This window comes from Cataglyphis hispanica, chromosome 1, assembly GCF_021464435.1.
Source record: "Cataglyphis hispanica isolate Lineage 1 chromosome 1, ULB_Chis1_1.0, whole genome shotgun sequence".
In the NCBI taxonomy this organism is placed as follows: Eukaryota; Metazoa; Arthropoda; class Insecta; order Hymenoptera; family Formicidae; genus Cataglyphis; species Cataglyphis hispanica.
The window spans coordinates 2,324,315-2,338,776 of record NC_065954.1 but is presented as its reverse complement, the minus strand read 5'-3'; the positions used below and the strand labels follow the sequence as shown (position 1 = coordinate 2,338,776).

The window sequence follows — 14,462 nt, the reverse complement described above, 5'->3', positions numbered from 1 at the left end:
CATTTTTAACAAACCCCTTTCCCATACCTTTTTAACGAAACATAGATTAGAAAAATATTAAAACAGAGAATTTGGATCGAACTTTTTCAGCGTATATTTTCCTTATCTATTTTAATTACTTATATTATTATAAATATTTATATATCACAATCTTTAATCTGCACTAGTACACATTAATAGTACGTATTAAACGAACTTGCTATTACAGAGTTCTGACAAAAATTAATTTTCCATGAAACTTATATACTATTCCATCCGCGTCTAACTCTTATTGGCCCAGGGTATTAATTTTATAATATATTTTCAAAATATATAAATATAACAAAATTATATATGTGATTATAATCACATTTAATTAGAAATATTAGATCGATTTTCTCTGAATGTTTGAAAAAGAGATCTTTGATCGCATTTGTGATTCTTTCAAAAAAACACTTACACGTGCAAACAACTTTTGGTACGACCCAGTATAATAAGAGAAAGAAATAGAAAAGGAAAAGAGAAACATCGATGATACTTTTCTTAAAAAGAAAAAGAGAAAGAGAGCAAGAGGATGCGTTCTTTGTAACGAAGAGACGGTGAAGCAAACTTCATCGCTGTAGCTACCGTGCTATCATCTAGATTAGAGTTTTAGGCGACGTAGAAGCGCGAGAATTGTCGCGTGTATATGTACCTACACACTCACTTTGTGACACGTTGAGGAAAGATGATCGATTAATTTGTTTGGTGTGTCCATCGTTCGATCCCCTTACGACGTACGCGGAAGAAGACGAAGTCTGTACATAGTGATATGATAACGCCGAGGTACACACGCAGCTCCCTCCCAATTGTTGTATCATAACAATAATATTAATAATAATAATAATAACATCAGTAATGATAATGAATGCATATGGCGCGATCGCGAAATATCGAGCTAAAGGAGTAAAGAAAAAAAAAAAAAGGAGAAGACGCGAAAAAAAGAAGTGAAACACTCTATCTAACGAAACGTGATTATTATCCACGAATACACGCTCTGTTAATGCGATTAATTAAAAAAAAAAACAAAGTAACTGAAAATTAATTATAGCGAGCGAAAGCATACCACGCCTACAGTAAAAACTACAGATGTAGCATACACGATAATATTATTATCAAAACAGTTCAATGTAAATTGTTATTTTTGTTGAAATAAAAATCACCTCCGTTATAATAACGAGCATTCTCTCGCTATCGCACTTACTGTATCTCATTCCTTTCGAAAAATAATAGTATAGAATACGAACTCGAGAAAGATTTTGCAAAAACTACAAATCTATTCAACCAATAAAAAAAACAGAGATATAAACGCGCAAATAATTAATTAAAAAGCAAAATTAACATTATAAGATAATTTTTTTAATGATTTTACAATTGTGAGCTTATATTTGGAAATGGTTATTTTATTTCTTAATAATTGAAACAAGACGCCGTCTTTTTCTATAATATAAGATAAAATTTACAAATAATAGTTTTGTCGCCTTTTAAACGAAAAACTGACTATAATTATTATATTGATTTCTTTATCATTTTATTTCGTTTTTATATAAAGCGCATACAAAATATATATATGTTATGAATATTTTTGTCATTTTGTTGAATAATGCATATATTTCCACTGTAATTTCTCTATTATGCAGAATATTCAGAATATAATAGTCTATATAAACTTATATTTAGTTTACACATAAAAACGGAAATATTTGCGTACTTCGTGATCAAAACTCATTCTCGACTTATCCATTAAAATTACGAAGCATTGTACAATGAAGAGTATAAGTTAACAAGGCACTTATATGTAAAAAAGATATAAGTGCATTATGCAATACATTATATATATATATATATATATATATATATATGTATTGCATAATGCACTTATATATATATATGTATTGCATAATGCACTATATATATATATATATATATATATATATATATATATATGAGAAGCAGATATAACTTTATAAAATACTATCTATCTAAAACTATTCTATTTAATTTATCGCATCTATTTAAGAAAACCAATTTGTTCATAGGAATCTCGTCATCGACATTATAAATGAACTAATACTAAGTGATATCCACAAAATAAGAAACAAGGATACAATCAAATCTGGTAAGTTAAATTATGCTCTATTGAAATTTTAATAGCAATAATAGCTGTCTTCCAATTGCTTAAATTATATATAAATTAAAATACTTATATACACTTTATATTCTTTTAACTTTTTTACGCATATTCTAGACTTATAATTAATAGCTGTCTTACTTATCACTTTCCGAATTAATAGCATTCTTTACATTTAATAAAAAATATAGAAAACTATCAATCATGTGAACTATACATGTATATTGCATATCCCATTTTAAACAATCTTCCTTGTTCTCATAAAAAAAAGGAAAAAGAAGATGATCGTTTAAAATGGAACATCCAGTATATGAAAATTCGGATGTATGTGTGTATATAATATATATATATATATACACACACACACAAGTTATATATAACAGTTGGCAGCTCTCTCTGTATCCGCACAATATTTATTGCATTGAGCTACTAACAATAAGAGATAAATAAAATAAGATTATTTCTAGTTAACGTTTTCCAGAAATATTTGTAAATAATTTATATTCTTTGTTCAAATGGATAGATAAATCAGATTAATATTCATATCTCTTATCAGTCTAATCGAAAATACAGTACATAGTTTTTACATCCATTTAAGACATTATAATGCAGTTTTAACACAAAAACTTATTCTTTTTTCATATTCAAACTAATAATTGTTTAATAAATTAATATATTCGCTTTTATCTCTAAATCGAATATATTAAATAAACGGGGTGCGTATAATTACAGTAATATTTATAAATCTCTTTTCAAAAATGTTTCTTCTCATATGTTTTTGTATCTACAGTCTGCTGTATCTATAGTCATATAGTTACAATCTGTACAAATATTTAATAGAATTATTGCCAAGCATTCATAAAGAAAATTATTTATCTTACTATTGGAATACACACTGTTTTGTATTGCATTTTATTTTCTAACGATTATTAATAGCAATATTAGTGTTTATCTAAAAACAAATTTAACATTGCATTTGAAATTATTGTCCGTTTTTTGTACAATGTATATATCTTATGAATAAATTAACATATCTATATCTTTAACTTAGAGTATATGCAAATTATGAATTATATCTTTAAGTTATAGCTTTTTTTATTTAACAAGCTCGTGAAACGGAATTTTTTTAATAAGAATCTCCAAGATAAAAAAATATTAATCATGATTTGGAAAAAAAAATATATATATATATATATATATATATATATATATATATAAAATATGTGTGTGTGTGTGTGTATGTATATATGTATATATTATTTGACAATTCAACACTGTAATTTGTGCAGATTGTTTAATATTGAACGAATAATTGAAGATATGTAATGTGTGCTTATATGATACATGAAGTATTGAAAAATTAATTGACGTTATGTGCGCTCAATAATTATCATAATATATTGATGGAGGTAGTTTTCCTTCATGTATTTTCCAACATTGAGACAATAGTTTTAAAATAGAAATATTATTAATATTTTATGCCTAGCTGCGATATGATCAATTCCTGAAACTTGTGAATACTTGTATACACACCTATTCTTGTTGCCAACACACGTGTAGCAAAAGTATCACAGAATGCGATTCTTTACTATTTGTTCTTGAAAACATGTACTTAAAAAATACTGCATTGTTTAATATTAATTAATACACGCAACACGTACAAATATAATAATTAATACAGGATTTCGAATCCAAGTCTCATCTCTTCGTGTACGCGCAAAAACATTTGTATGAAAATATACTACACACTTTCTATCTATTCTAAATTTTTACATTATTTTACATTAATATCTTAATATTAACGTAAAATAATATAGCATAAAAGTATAATTTATATTAATTAATATATTAATAAAGATATATATATATATATATATATATATATATATATATATATATATATATATAATGAATTTGTGTGTGATGTATATACATACAATAGGCAAAGTAGTTCCTTCTACTCTCCTTCAGTAATAATACATTCGATTATCTTGTAGATATTCGCATCGAATATAAATAATTCAAACGCGATAAAAATACCGATATTTGAAATATCACCATTCATAATACGAAGTATATAATACGTTCCACAGAATAGCTGCGGTCATGAGACCCGTATAGGTGAACATGCTGGCCCACCAAACTACTTTCTCCCAAGTTTGTACTTCGAGATTTCGGAGAATATTTATGCCGACTAGAAGTCCTGCTATAGCACCGGCTAAATGAGCTACATAGCCGATTTGGTCGTTAGTCTCGAGAACATAACGATTGTATACAGCCTGACCGATATCGACGCTCGTAACAACGAGGAACACTAATAGCTGTAGGACGGCAAATTCCATTTGTGACCAATTCATTATGATAGTGGCCACATGAGCGGTTATCAATGCGTATACACCGCCCGATGCACCGGCCAAGTAAACCGTCGGATCCGAGACGGATGTACCGAGTGAGCCAGCCACTACTCCGGCTATATATATTATCAATACTCTCCACCATTTATGTACCATCTCCAGTGGAATGCCCAACATAATTTGTACCAGTAGATTAACGACCAAATGAAAAATTCTATGAAATATAAAAGATGAAGACTTAGAAATACGTATAATATATATATCTTATTTAATTAATTATTTCTAATATATTTATGTGAAGAAAACTATTGTGTAAGCTGAAAACTATATTGATTAAGATATACACGTACCCAACATGCACAAACATATATGTTAGATATCGCCAGGCTTCGTATCTCTTGTGTGGATTATAAATAAGCAATGTAGCTGCCGGGCCTTCTACAGAAAGAGATTTGTGCTTAATCACATCATATATGAACAAAATGATTTCTATTATCGATATGATTATCATTGCTATGGCCGGCGGTCGACAGCTGTACTCATCTTCGTACAGCCCATCCGGATAGTCGCTAGAGTACAGAGAACATTCCGTTATTGTACTTGTTTGTGGTTGTAGGTCGATGCGTCGTTGATCGATAATAGATGCAGAGCGGAGCGCTCTAGTAAATTTGGCAGTGTGGTAAGAATCGCCGAAGCTCGAAGGAGAAGGAGGAGGTGGTGGTGTGTGCATTGCAAGTGCATTACTGATTTGTCGCTGAGGATAATACCTCGAACCCACGGAAGTTTGCCTCATTGTGCGGCTTGGTCGTTGAGGTATCATAGAGTGCACGTATCGTTGCACGAGATGTCCAAATATATTTTGCATATCTTTTCTGTGGATCTGGAATAATAAAAGAAACAATTACAATAAGCTATTGATAAATTTTTTGTAACATATTTTTTAACATGTATTTCTTGATTCATAAAAATGGAAAAAAAGATTCGATTTTCAGTATGTAGCAACTTTTAGAGAAATCTGAAATAAACTCTGACCAACCATTGCTATGAATTCTGGATATTCTAAGTAACCAGATTCATCCAGATCCGCCTTACGCATTATTGTGCGAATCACTTTGGCAGGAATATCGTTACAAAATTCTGGTCCACATACCATCGCTTTAAGCTCTTGTAGCGATATTTTCCCATCTCCATCAAGATCATACTTTTCGAAAATAGCTTTCCAATGCTGTAAAAAACATATTAAAAAATAATTTAATTTTTGTATAAATACAACTATTTAACACAAATACACTAATATTTTTATTGTCTTAGGTAATTTAATTGTCTTAGGTTGTCGTCAAATAATGATCAAATGTATCAATAGTATAGGAATGATATTTTTCAGATAGTTTTTCTTACAAATGACTCATACATATAGACTTGCTATGAATCATTTGAAAATTTATATATATAAGCTGATATACAAATAGTTTATAGAAAAGAATGAAATCTCATGATATAATATGTAATAAACACATGTTCTAATGCAGTAATTAATTAAAAAATAAATATCTTACACATTTTTTTAAAAGAAACTTAAAAGATGTGAGAAAAGTCAAACGCATTAACAAAACATTGCATCTTTATTGATATACTTGATATAAAAATAGTATATAAAATATTACTTACAGCTTCATTATACTGCAGCGGGATGGTCACTGCAGTCTCGCCCTCTCGGTTAGTCGACATTTTTACCAATTTGAAACCTCTACAATGTAAATATTACTTGCGTTAACACATGAATATTTCACATCTTTAATAATCGAATACATATTTATAGTATCCTAATTGCATATGAACCAATGCAATAGATTTCTCACTCGAGTTTCTGCAGAAGTATTATAGTCTCTCGCTATTCACTATTTACTTACTACTGATTATAAAGGATCTATGTACATATATATAGAAGTCTCTCATGAGAATACTGAGAGACTGAAGATTCCTAATTCAACCAGTCCAGATGCACCTAAAAAATTGAGAGTTCCGCGAGAATAAACTCGCGCGTTAACAGAGGAACACGTTTTACCTGACAAACCGGACACAGGCGGCCCTCGTTTCGCACGAGGATAAGGCGTGACACGGCTCGCCTGTGTGTACCGTCTCTCATAAGTAGCCGAGACTACTCAACTCTATATCTACATAGGTCGCGATACCTCACACACATATACACACGCACATCACGTCATTAAAACTCGTGTACTACATATTGGACATTCGGTCGTCGATAACGCCGGCGGCGATGACACATTTTTCCTTATCTCGAGCAAATATGCGCGCCAAGGAAAATCGATAAAGCCGATCTGTTCACCACGTTGTTTCCGCCGATGAGTGCCGCCTGTCACACGATGTATGTATCATGGTACGCGCGCCAATATTCAGTCAAATTTTATGTATATAGATGACAGCTCCTCTAATGACGTATCCTAACCTTCAAACTGTTGTTAATCCTGGCAGATTGAACTAAATTGTCTATGCGACGAAGAAACTTGAACCTATCGAGATTGACAGCCTTTTGAAAATTTGAAAGAGAGAAAGAGAGAGAGAGAGAAAGGATAAATAGTATATAAGAAGTAGGAAAAGAATGCACGCCATAGGCAACGTGTCACTGACCTCTCACCGCGTCTCTCCGAGAGTCTCTTTCTCTCCCAGTGACAGATCGAATTTTCCGCGTTTGATTCGCGCTCGCAGGTTTAACGGCTCGCGTGTTTTAACGAGTGTAACGGGACTCGGAACGACCGGATCTTCTCACGCGAGGAAACGCGACGAAATACACTCTCTCATTACGTATGTAGGTTCGACGAAGATACGAAAAAATCAGTCAGTTAGAAACAGTTTCAGTTATATATTACGAAGAAGTTAATTAGCCCCTTTGACAGTTATTCCTCGACCTTTTCTTTCACAATCACCTCATTCCTCTCTCCCCGAATTCCGGTTCCGATTAATAAGACAATGGATTCCGGCAATCAAGTCCTCTCGTCACATAGCTTATTTTCTTTTTTTCTTTTTTTAACCAAATTGTTTCACCTAACTGTACTCTTCTTTTGAAAAGTACGTGTTATTGCGCGGTTGAAACGTTACTCCCACCCGTGCTACTCACGTGCGTCTAGTATGTTTGGAAGGGATTTTGCGCACTATTTCGAGATTACGCTAATTACGAGGGGTTGTGATTATTATATATTTATAATATATAATAATAAACTATATTATATGATACTTTCTAATGGATAAGCCCTGAGAATTTTCTGCTTTATTCGAATAATTCCTTTTCTATAGATACAGGATGTATTCGAGACAATTCAAGGTTTTATAACACACACATACATATCAATGTTATTACGCCGCTAATACCAAGAATACTCTCGTCTAATATATCTAGACATAGCATTCATCATTTCCTGAAGTATTAGCTTGACAAATTACACGCGTACACACTGACTCATCGGAAATTCGCTAATGATGCTACAACAAGAAGGAAAAGAAAGACACTCTGCACGCGTGTAAAGTAAGAAAAAAAATATATGCGTGTCACGATTATACAATGTTCCATATGGTATGAATTTTATTTGCTCAGTACGCAATATAATTAATTTTAATTTTAATTTTTTTTTTTTTACATATAAATCATTTTTCAATAGAAAAGCGAGAAAAGTTGTATTTATTTTTTTTCCTTGCGACAGTTGCAAAGAATACCTCGAATTTGATTTGCTTCACATATGTCAGCGGACGTCAAAGGTTGCCTAGCGATGAACGAATCAACAAACGAATCATTTTGGATCATTGGCAGTCGGAGCTGAGGCTCATCATTCAGCGTTTTGATTCTGTTTTGCCACAATAATCGAATCGTCTCATTAATATCGCGTGATTTAAAAATGTCGTGCAAAGTGGAAAAAATGAAGATAGCTGCAAATTACAAAGTGAACGAACCGATACATAATTTGAAGATAAGGTTGCGTATCGAATTCTCTTTTAAATCAACTTGGCACATAGAAATTAAAATTAGTATTAACATAAATTTGAGAGTCAAATTTGTTGATTTTACGTGTTGAGAGAAAAATATTTTGTTTTTACATTAAATTATTTTTTTACTTTATATTACATTTGTTACTTTGTGAAATATACAGGGTGTTTCAAAGTTAAACGATCATTTGATCAGTTAGTTTAGAGATAGAATTTAATTCGATTTAATTTAATTTAAAAAATATATAAATATATGAAGCTGTTAAAAAAATGGTACATCGACGGAAAAATTAGATCGCAGAATTATATATAGAATTGATATAATTCTTCTTATAATCGATTTTTTAAACTAAAAAAAAGACTTATTGTAGAAATATATCTGCATATCTGATAGCGTTAAACCGGTATGAGATCTTCCGCGTGAAGATTACGAAGAAGCAGCATATTTATGTGACGCATTAATTTTCCGTTTATCTTTTGCGATGTATCAACTTCTTCGTTCATCCATTAGATCTGTGTATCTATGATGAATAACGTTTATATAATCAATACGCAAGGTCTCGTTGTTTTTCATTTAACTTTATCGCATTTTTATACATTCATCATTAAATTCTCCTTAATTTTCTTCGGGTAATAAATACTGAATTAAACAAAATCTTTATACGTTGTAGATAATTCCGCATTCCAGACTCCACGAAGATTAAAGACGCGAAGGTTAAGATCGAAGGACAAGTTTGCTTGTATCGATATGCGTAAAAATATAAAATTATCGATGTCGAGATTTTTACATAACTACGTAATAATCGCGCGTATCACCTTTCTTTTTCGTTGACGTACTGCCGCTTGACATTTGCAATCGTAATTATGAATATCTTTTGTTTCGAGATAATTAGACTGTGTCTTTCTCTTTTTTATGAATCGACTCGTTATATTTTTCTTATTTTTCAATAGAATATTACGGGGAATCCCATATCTAATTTTACATTGTCGTCTTTATAATAGACAACGATAGGAAGTTTCAACGTTTTGCAGAAAACTTTAATATTGTGTGAAATATTTTTTTATAATTTAAATATATGTTCAAGAAAAATATTTATATCTGTCGCGCATTAATCTCTTTTATTGTACCGAGAAAATTTTAAAAGTTTTTTTTATATATAAAAATTAAATAAAGCTATTCGCAGGACTTAACGCGCACTCAATTTTTCTCATAATTAATTCACACATATATGAGAGGAAAAAAGCAAACATGGAATAGAACGATAACTCGCTTTTTCGCGGAATCGGGAAACGATGAATCCCGGACATACATCTGTGGCTGCGGATCACCTTTTCCGATTTACACCAGATATCATTTCATCAGCATTCGTTTGTTGTTTCAGAGTGCGAGTCGCTCAGCAGAGATCTCCGCTGGCCGAGCTGTTGGCCGAGGAATCCAAGGGCGGTGAGACCAGAGACTCTAATTTCTTGGAGGAGGAGGACCATATTTTTAACTGGCAGGAGAAAGTGTTCGGTCCATTTGAGATAGATTTCTATGCGGACGAGAAGAATTGTCTGTCCGATTGTCAGAAGGAGTATCATCGGCGTATCAATGATGAGCAGCTAAAGGGTGCCCGATTATACTCTTACACCGAGAACGACTCTTACTATATTGATAATAATCTTTTGACAACACCTTACAGGTAGGGATTAAATTTGTGTGAATTTTTTAGATAATTTGTTGTATAGAGATAATTTTTATTCAATTGTCATAAATTTTGAAAAATTATTTTATCCTTATTATAACGTAAAACTTGTACAACTGTAAAACTAATTTATTCATTATTTTCTATTATTCAAATTTCCTCTACATTATTCGAGTCATCTGCTATTTTTTATCGGCTACATAATTTCAATAATTTAATTCAATTCAGCTTACAGTGAACTTTTATTTATTGATAAAACATACCTTATATATTTTTCGCTTTTTATTTATTTCTGATTAATTTCTTTTAAAAAGAAAGAAACTTTGTATGCTCGTAAATAAAATATTGCTAATCTATTCAAATAGTTCGTATTTCCTATAAAACTAAATTTTGTTTTCTCAATTTTTTTTGTATATAGAATTGAGAAATAGGGAAAAATAATTTTTATATAACAATTCTTTGATTCGTGCAGGTCGTATTTGTCGAAGAAGAATCAAACCGCGTTGCCGGCCATGCAAAATCGTAAGCCCTTTCGGGAGCGATACAATAAAAGAGTGCTGGACAACAAATCCATAAAAGCCAGGATCCGATCGAGCCATTATTTTTACACCGAACGCATTAGCATGCACGTGATGGCCGATCTGTCTCATAGAGATGAACCCGCGACCGGCGGATCGGCGGACTCGGAGACGCTGCTCTGCTCTGTGATTTATGACAAGGCTCGCAAACAGCTGACGATTAATCCCGATTTCACGATCGATGACGAAAGGCACTATAGTGTCATCAACGGCCACGGTGTCAAGTTCAATTATTGGATCGAGCACGTTTCCGCGGGGCCGACGTTGACGGAATTGCAGGAGAAATGCGAAGCTACACGGCGTGTAAGTATGCAGCTATTTATGACAATTTCCTGTGGCATTCCAAGCTTTCGCGTCACCGCGACCATCGCATCAAAAAGATCAAGTCTTTTCATGGAAAACCCAATCTCGGTATTCCCGGGCAATATCCGTTTATGCGGCGCAGTTACATTTATATCCAGCAATCTTTTCTCCGGCTGACTCATCTCTTTTTGACTCTTTTTTTATGATATGTTACTATATTTATGATAATATTAATTATAATGATATAATATTAATAGTAATAGAGTATGATATTCCATCTCTCTTAATAATTTCAAAATTATACCACATAATATATAGATATAATGCTTGCACACAATATAGATAAAGCAAATACTAAAGAACAGAAAAATAGAGGATTTAAGTTTTTTTCTCTGCAAAATTATTATTGTTTTTAATTTTGTTATATCGTGCGACTTTTTAATTTGTAATTATTATAATATATTATATGTTAACTCTGCGAGAGAAATCAATGTATATATATATTTACAATCTCTATGAAAATAATATTGTTCCATAGTGAATTACTATACTGAAATCAAAAGTTCGCCCGTCATCATTACTCTGCGAAAAATGAATGTGCAATAAGACACATATATGATGCAATTATATGAGAATTCACAACGATGACGATTGCGAATTATTTGTACAAACAATATTTATGCAGTTAAAAATCTTTTATCACAAACTTCTCTCACTCTCTCTGTCTCTCTCTTTCTTTTTCTCTTTTTCTCTCTTTCTCTCTTTTATCAATTGTATCTTTAAATATACAAAGAGCTGAGAAATAAAAAAATTATAAATTTTTTTTTACTAATTGTATTAATATTTATCAAAGTCATTATTATTTATTGTGGCATGACATTTCCGAAATGCAATAGTAATTAACCAAAATTAATTAATACTATTTTTATATTTAATTAAATAATTTTAATAGACCACATATAAAAAAATATGATTAAAATAACACACGATTTATTATAAAAATTTGTATACTCGTCGAATTTTCTTGTTGAAACAGTCCTCGATTATGCGGTAATGTTCGGTCAGATATGGATAAACGACGACATGGCACGTGGAGAACGTTGTTTATCAAATTGAAGACGATGAAGCAATTTGACATACACATTTATCCACTCGCTTGTGAACGAGTTCAATTGCTATTAATTCAGTTTGAGAATTGCAAAAAATAACAGTGAGTTCGCCGCGATGGAGACAACAACTCTTACTGTTTATTCGCAATATCAAAAAAATGGTGAGAAAAATTTCACATTCGCTTATACGATTAGGCGAGTATACAATCGAAAATTTCATTTCGTTAATCAGAAAAAAAGGATACGTACCCCACATAGGAAATTTCCGACATTTGTCGCATCACTCTCTGTGGATAGAACATGAGTGTTGAATTATTATTGTAGAAATTATCCTCATCCGGAGATTATGACATTTTCGAAAAGATCCGTTCCATCCCTCTTGTAATCGTTCAAGACACACCCAAACGATTTTTACGGCCCATCAATTTCATTGTACTTTCGCGCATAATATATAATTAATGGGAAGGAAATTCTGTTATTGAAAATTAACTGCTCGGAATATATTGATATACAATCAAGTTAAGTGTATCGCGATACGCGCACGTATATTTATAAAATCAAGTTGACCACCGCACTATCCACGATCAACTGAATCCTATGGTTCTCCGAATGTCTTCTTGAACACTCTCTGCCATGAGGTTGTATGTTAGTGCTATCAGCCTATACGTGTGTATATATAGTTTACACTGTGCACAGTGGGGTAGGAGTATATCTGCAAACACAGAAGCAGCTTTCACACACCATTCTACAGCGCTAAATAGAGGACTAATCTACACGTTTGCACATCGCTGCACCTCACTGCAAAGTGACGAGATCGGATTAATTTTATTTTGCGCGGTATAATGAAAATATGTACACAGATAAAATATGTACAGAATTTGCTTAAAACAGTGTCTTATAATTTGAGCATTTGCTGATTCAGCAATTTTTCGTTAACAAAAGTGATTTCTCTTGTTGTGAAAAAGTTCTCTACTTATATATTTTCTAAAATAATCAAATATGAAAAGAAATATTTTTGACATTAAACATATTTTCCGACATAAGCGTGTACAATTAAAATTAATATTTTTCTCATTGCAGGAAGTACAACAAGAGCTTGATTATAAAGAAGCAGAGTTATACAAGGAACTACAATTGCCACCGGCGAATTTATCTACTCTATTTTTAAATTTGGACATTGTCTCAGCTCATGGTTTCTCCTATGACGGATTGTTTATTACCTATTTTATCGATTTGCCACAACATTGGACTACAAAACAGAAAGAGAGATTATTCGGAAGAACGCAGAGGTGTCTTTTAGAAAATAAATCGGCGCATTTTAGTTATTGTACGGATATATCCTTGCATTATCCATCAAATGATTTTCAACAATTAACTGATGATACACACATCGGCAAGACTTTGACCCCTCGTTTATTATTTTCCGTAGCGTCTTTGGATAGTTGGACCAGGTAAAGATCAAAGCTTTGTTTGTTGATATTAAATAAAAATTAATATTTTTATTTAACTTGATAATTTCACGTTACTTTTTATATTTATTTTTTTATTTCTTGAATAAAATTGTTAATAATCTAAAGACAAATTAATCAATCTTAATATATAGGTATCGAATAGAGGGATATGCGGCGTTACCAATACCAATGATACCTGGTACATATAAATTTACAGTCCCTACATGGCGTGCAAAAGGCAATATCATCGATGCGTTGAGACGTTTTTTCGTTGGTGGTTCTTACGAGCTCGAAGATATTACATATTGCAGTATTCCAATGGCGCATGAGGGTACAATTTTAGACAAATCAAATTTAAGGATTATATCAAGTGGAGATATTGAAATTAATATGAATATTGTAATTCAAAATGGTATACATATGAAACATTTTGATTATGAAATCGATAATTCCGATAGAATAAGAACTGATACACTAATGAATAATGTTGAAAATGTTCTTGAACAATTTAAAGCGGCTAAGGAACGCATGATACGTATAAGAACGATTAATTCTTAGATGTATAAATTATAATAATAATGTCCAAATAATAATAATTAAAAAGACTGGTTGAAGTAAAGTTTGTAAATAAAGTATAAATCTCTTTATGAGAGAGATGTAAAAAAAATTAAAAAATTTATTTTTTATTATATATATATTGATGTGTTTTATATATGTACAGTTATGTTAATTTTTGGACAATGGATGATGTGACAATTCATAAATGACACATGAGAAATGCCAGACAAATTTTTATCATAAAATCTCTTTTGGTATGTATATATGTACATATATATA

The 14,462-nt window shown here is 31.4% G+C and overlaps 2 protein-coding genes across 10 annotated transcripts; one reads left to right on the top strand and one right to left on the bottom strand.

The window, feature by feature from the left end:
- Positions 1-1,975: 1,975 nt before the first annotated feature.
- On the bottom strand, positions 1,976-12,797 carry LOC126848107 (protein rhomboid). Of its 7 annotated transcripts, XM_050588753.1 has the most exons (6): positions 12,424-12,797; positions 6,172-6,250; positions 5,540-5,728; positions 5,271-5,383; positions 4,854-5,072; positions 1,976-4,717 (listed from the first exon to the last, which is right to left on the bottom strand). In XM_050588753.1, exons 1-6 carry the CDS (start codon positions 12,474-12,476, stop codon positions 4,204-4,206), a joined length of 1,167 nt encoding a protein of 388 aa, XP_050444710.1. In that variant the 5' UTR covers positions 12,477-12,797; the 3' UTR covers positions 1,976-4,203. The 7 variants fall into 7 exon arrangements, with proteins under 7 accessions (XP_050444710.1, XP_050444656.1, XP_050444664.1 ...); XM_050588699.1 differs by having other exon boundaries at positions 4,854-5,383; XM_050588707.1 differs by lacking the exon at positions 12,424-12,797 and adding an exon at positions 7,449-7,701 and having other exon boundaries at positions 4,854-5,383.
- Positions 6,748-14,422, top strand: LOC126848090 (tectonic-like complex member MKS1). Of its 3 annotated transcripts, XM_050588668.1 has the most exons (7): positions 6,792-6,889; positions 7,816-8,044; positions 8,263-8,488; positions 9,882-10,181; positions 10,657-11,065; positions 13,255-13,625; positions 13,778-14,422. In XM_050588668.1, exons 3-7 carry the CDS (start codon positions 8,412-8,414, stop codon positions 14,181-14,183), a joined length of 1,563 nt encoding a protein of 520 aa, XP_050444625.1. In that variant the 5' UTR covers positions 6,792-6,889; positions 7,816-8,044; positions 8,263-8,411; the 3' UTR covers positions 14,184-14,422. The 3 variants fall into 3 exon arrangements, with proteins under 3 accessions (XP_050444634.1, XP_050444625.1, XP_050444643.1); XM_050588677.1 differs by lacking the exons at positions 7,816-8,044; positions 8,263-8,488 and having other exon boundaries at positions 6,748-6,889; XM_050588686.1 differs by lacking the exons at positions 6,792-6,889; positions 7,816-8,044 and having other exon boundaries at positions 8,228-8,488; positions 13,843-14,103.
- The last annotated feature ends 40 nt before the right edge of the window (positions 14,423-14,462 follow it).

Bases quoted from the DNA above. Each gene is read 5' to 3' on its own strand.
- LOC126848107 (XM_050588699.1), bottom strand. From the start codon at position 12,476: ATGTTCTATCCACAGAGAGTGATGCGACAAATGTCGGAAATTTCCTAT. The intron at 5,729-6,171 runs GTAAGTAATATT...TGTTTTTTACAG, and splicing joins CGCTGCAGTATAATGAAGCT to CATTGGAAAGCTATTTTCGA. The intron at 5,384-5,539 runs GTTGGTCAGAGT...TTATTATTCCAG, and splicing joins ATCCAGAATTCATAGCAATG to ATCCACAGAAAAGATATGCA.
- LOC126848090 (XM_050588668.1), top strand. From the start codon at position 8,412: ATGTCGTGCAAAGTGGAAAAAATGAAGATAGCTGCAAATTACAAAGTG. The intron at 8,489-9,881 runs GTTGCGTATCGA...TTGTTGTTTCAG, and splicing joins ATACATAATTTGAAGATAAG to AGTGCGAGTCGCTCAGCAGA. The intron at 10,182-10,656 runs GTAGGGATTAAA...TGATTCGTGCAG, and splicing joins CTTTTGACAACACCTTACAG to GTCGTATTTGTCGAAGAAGA.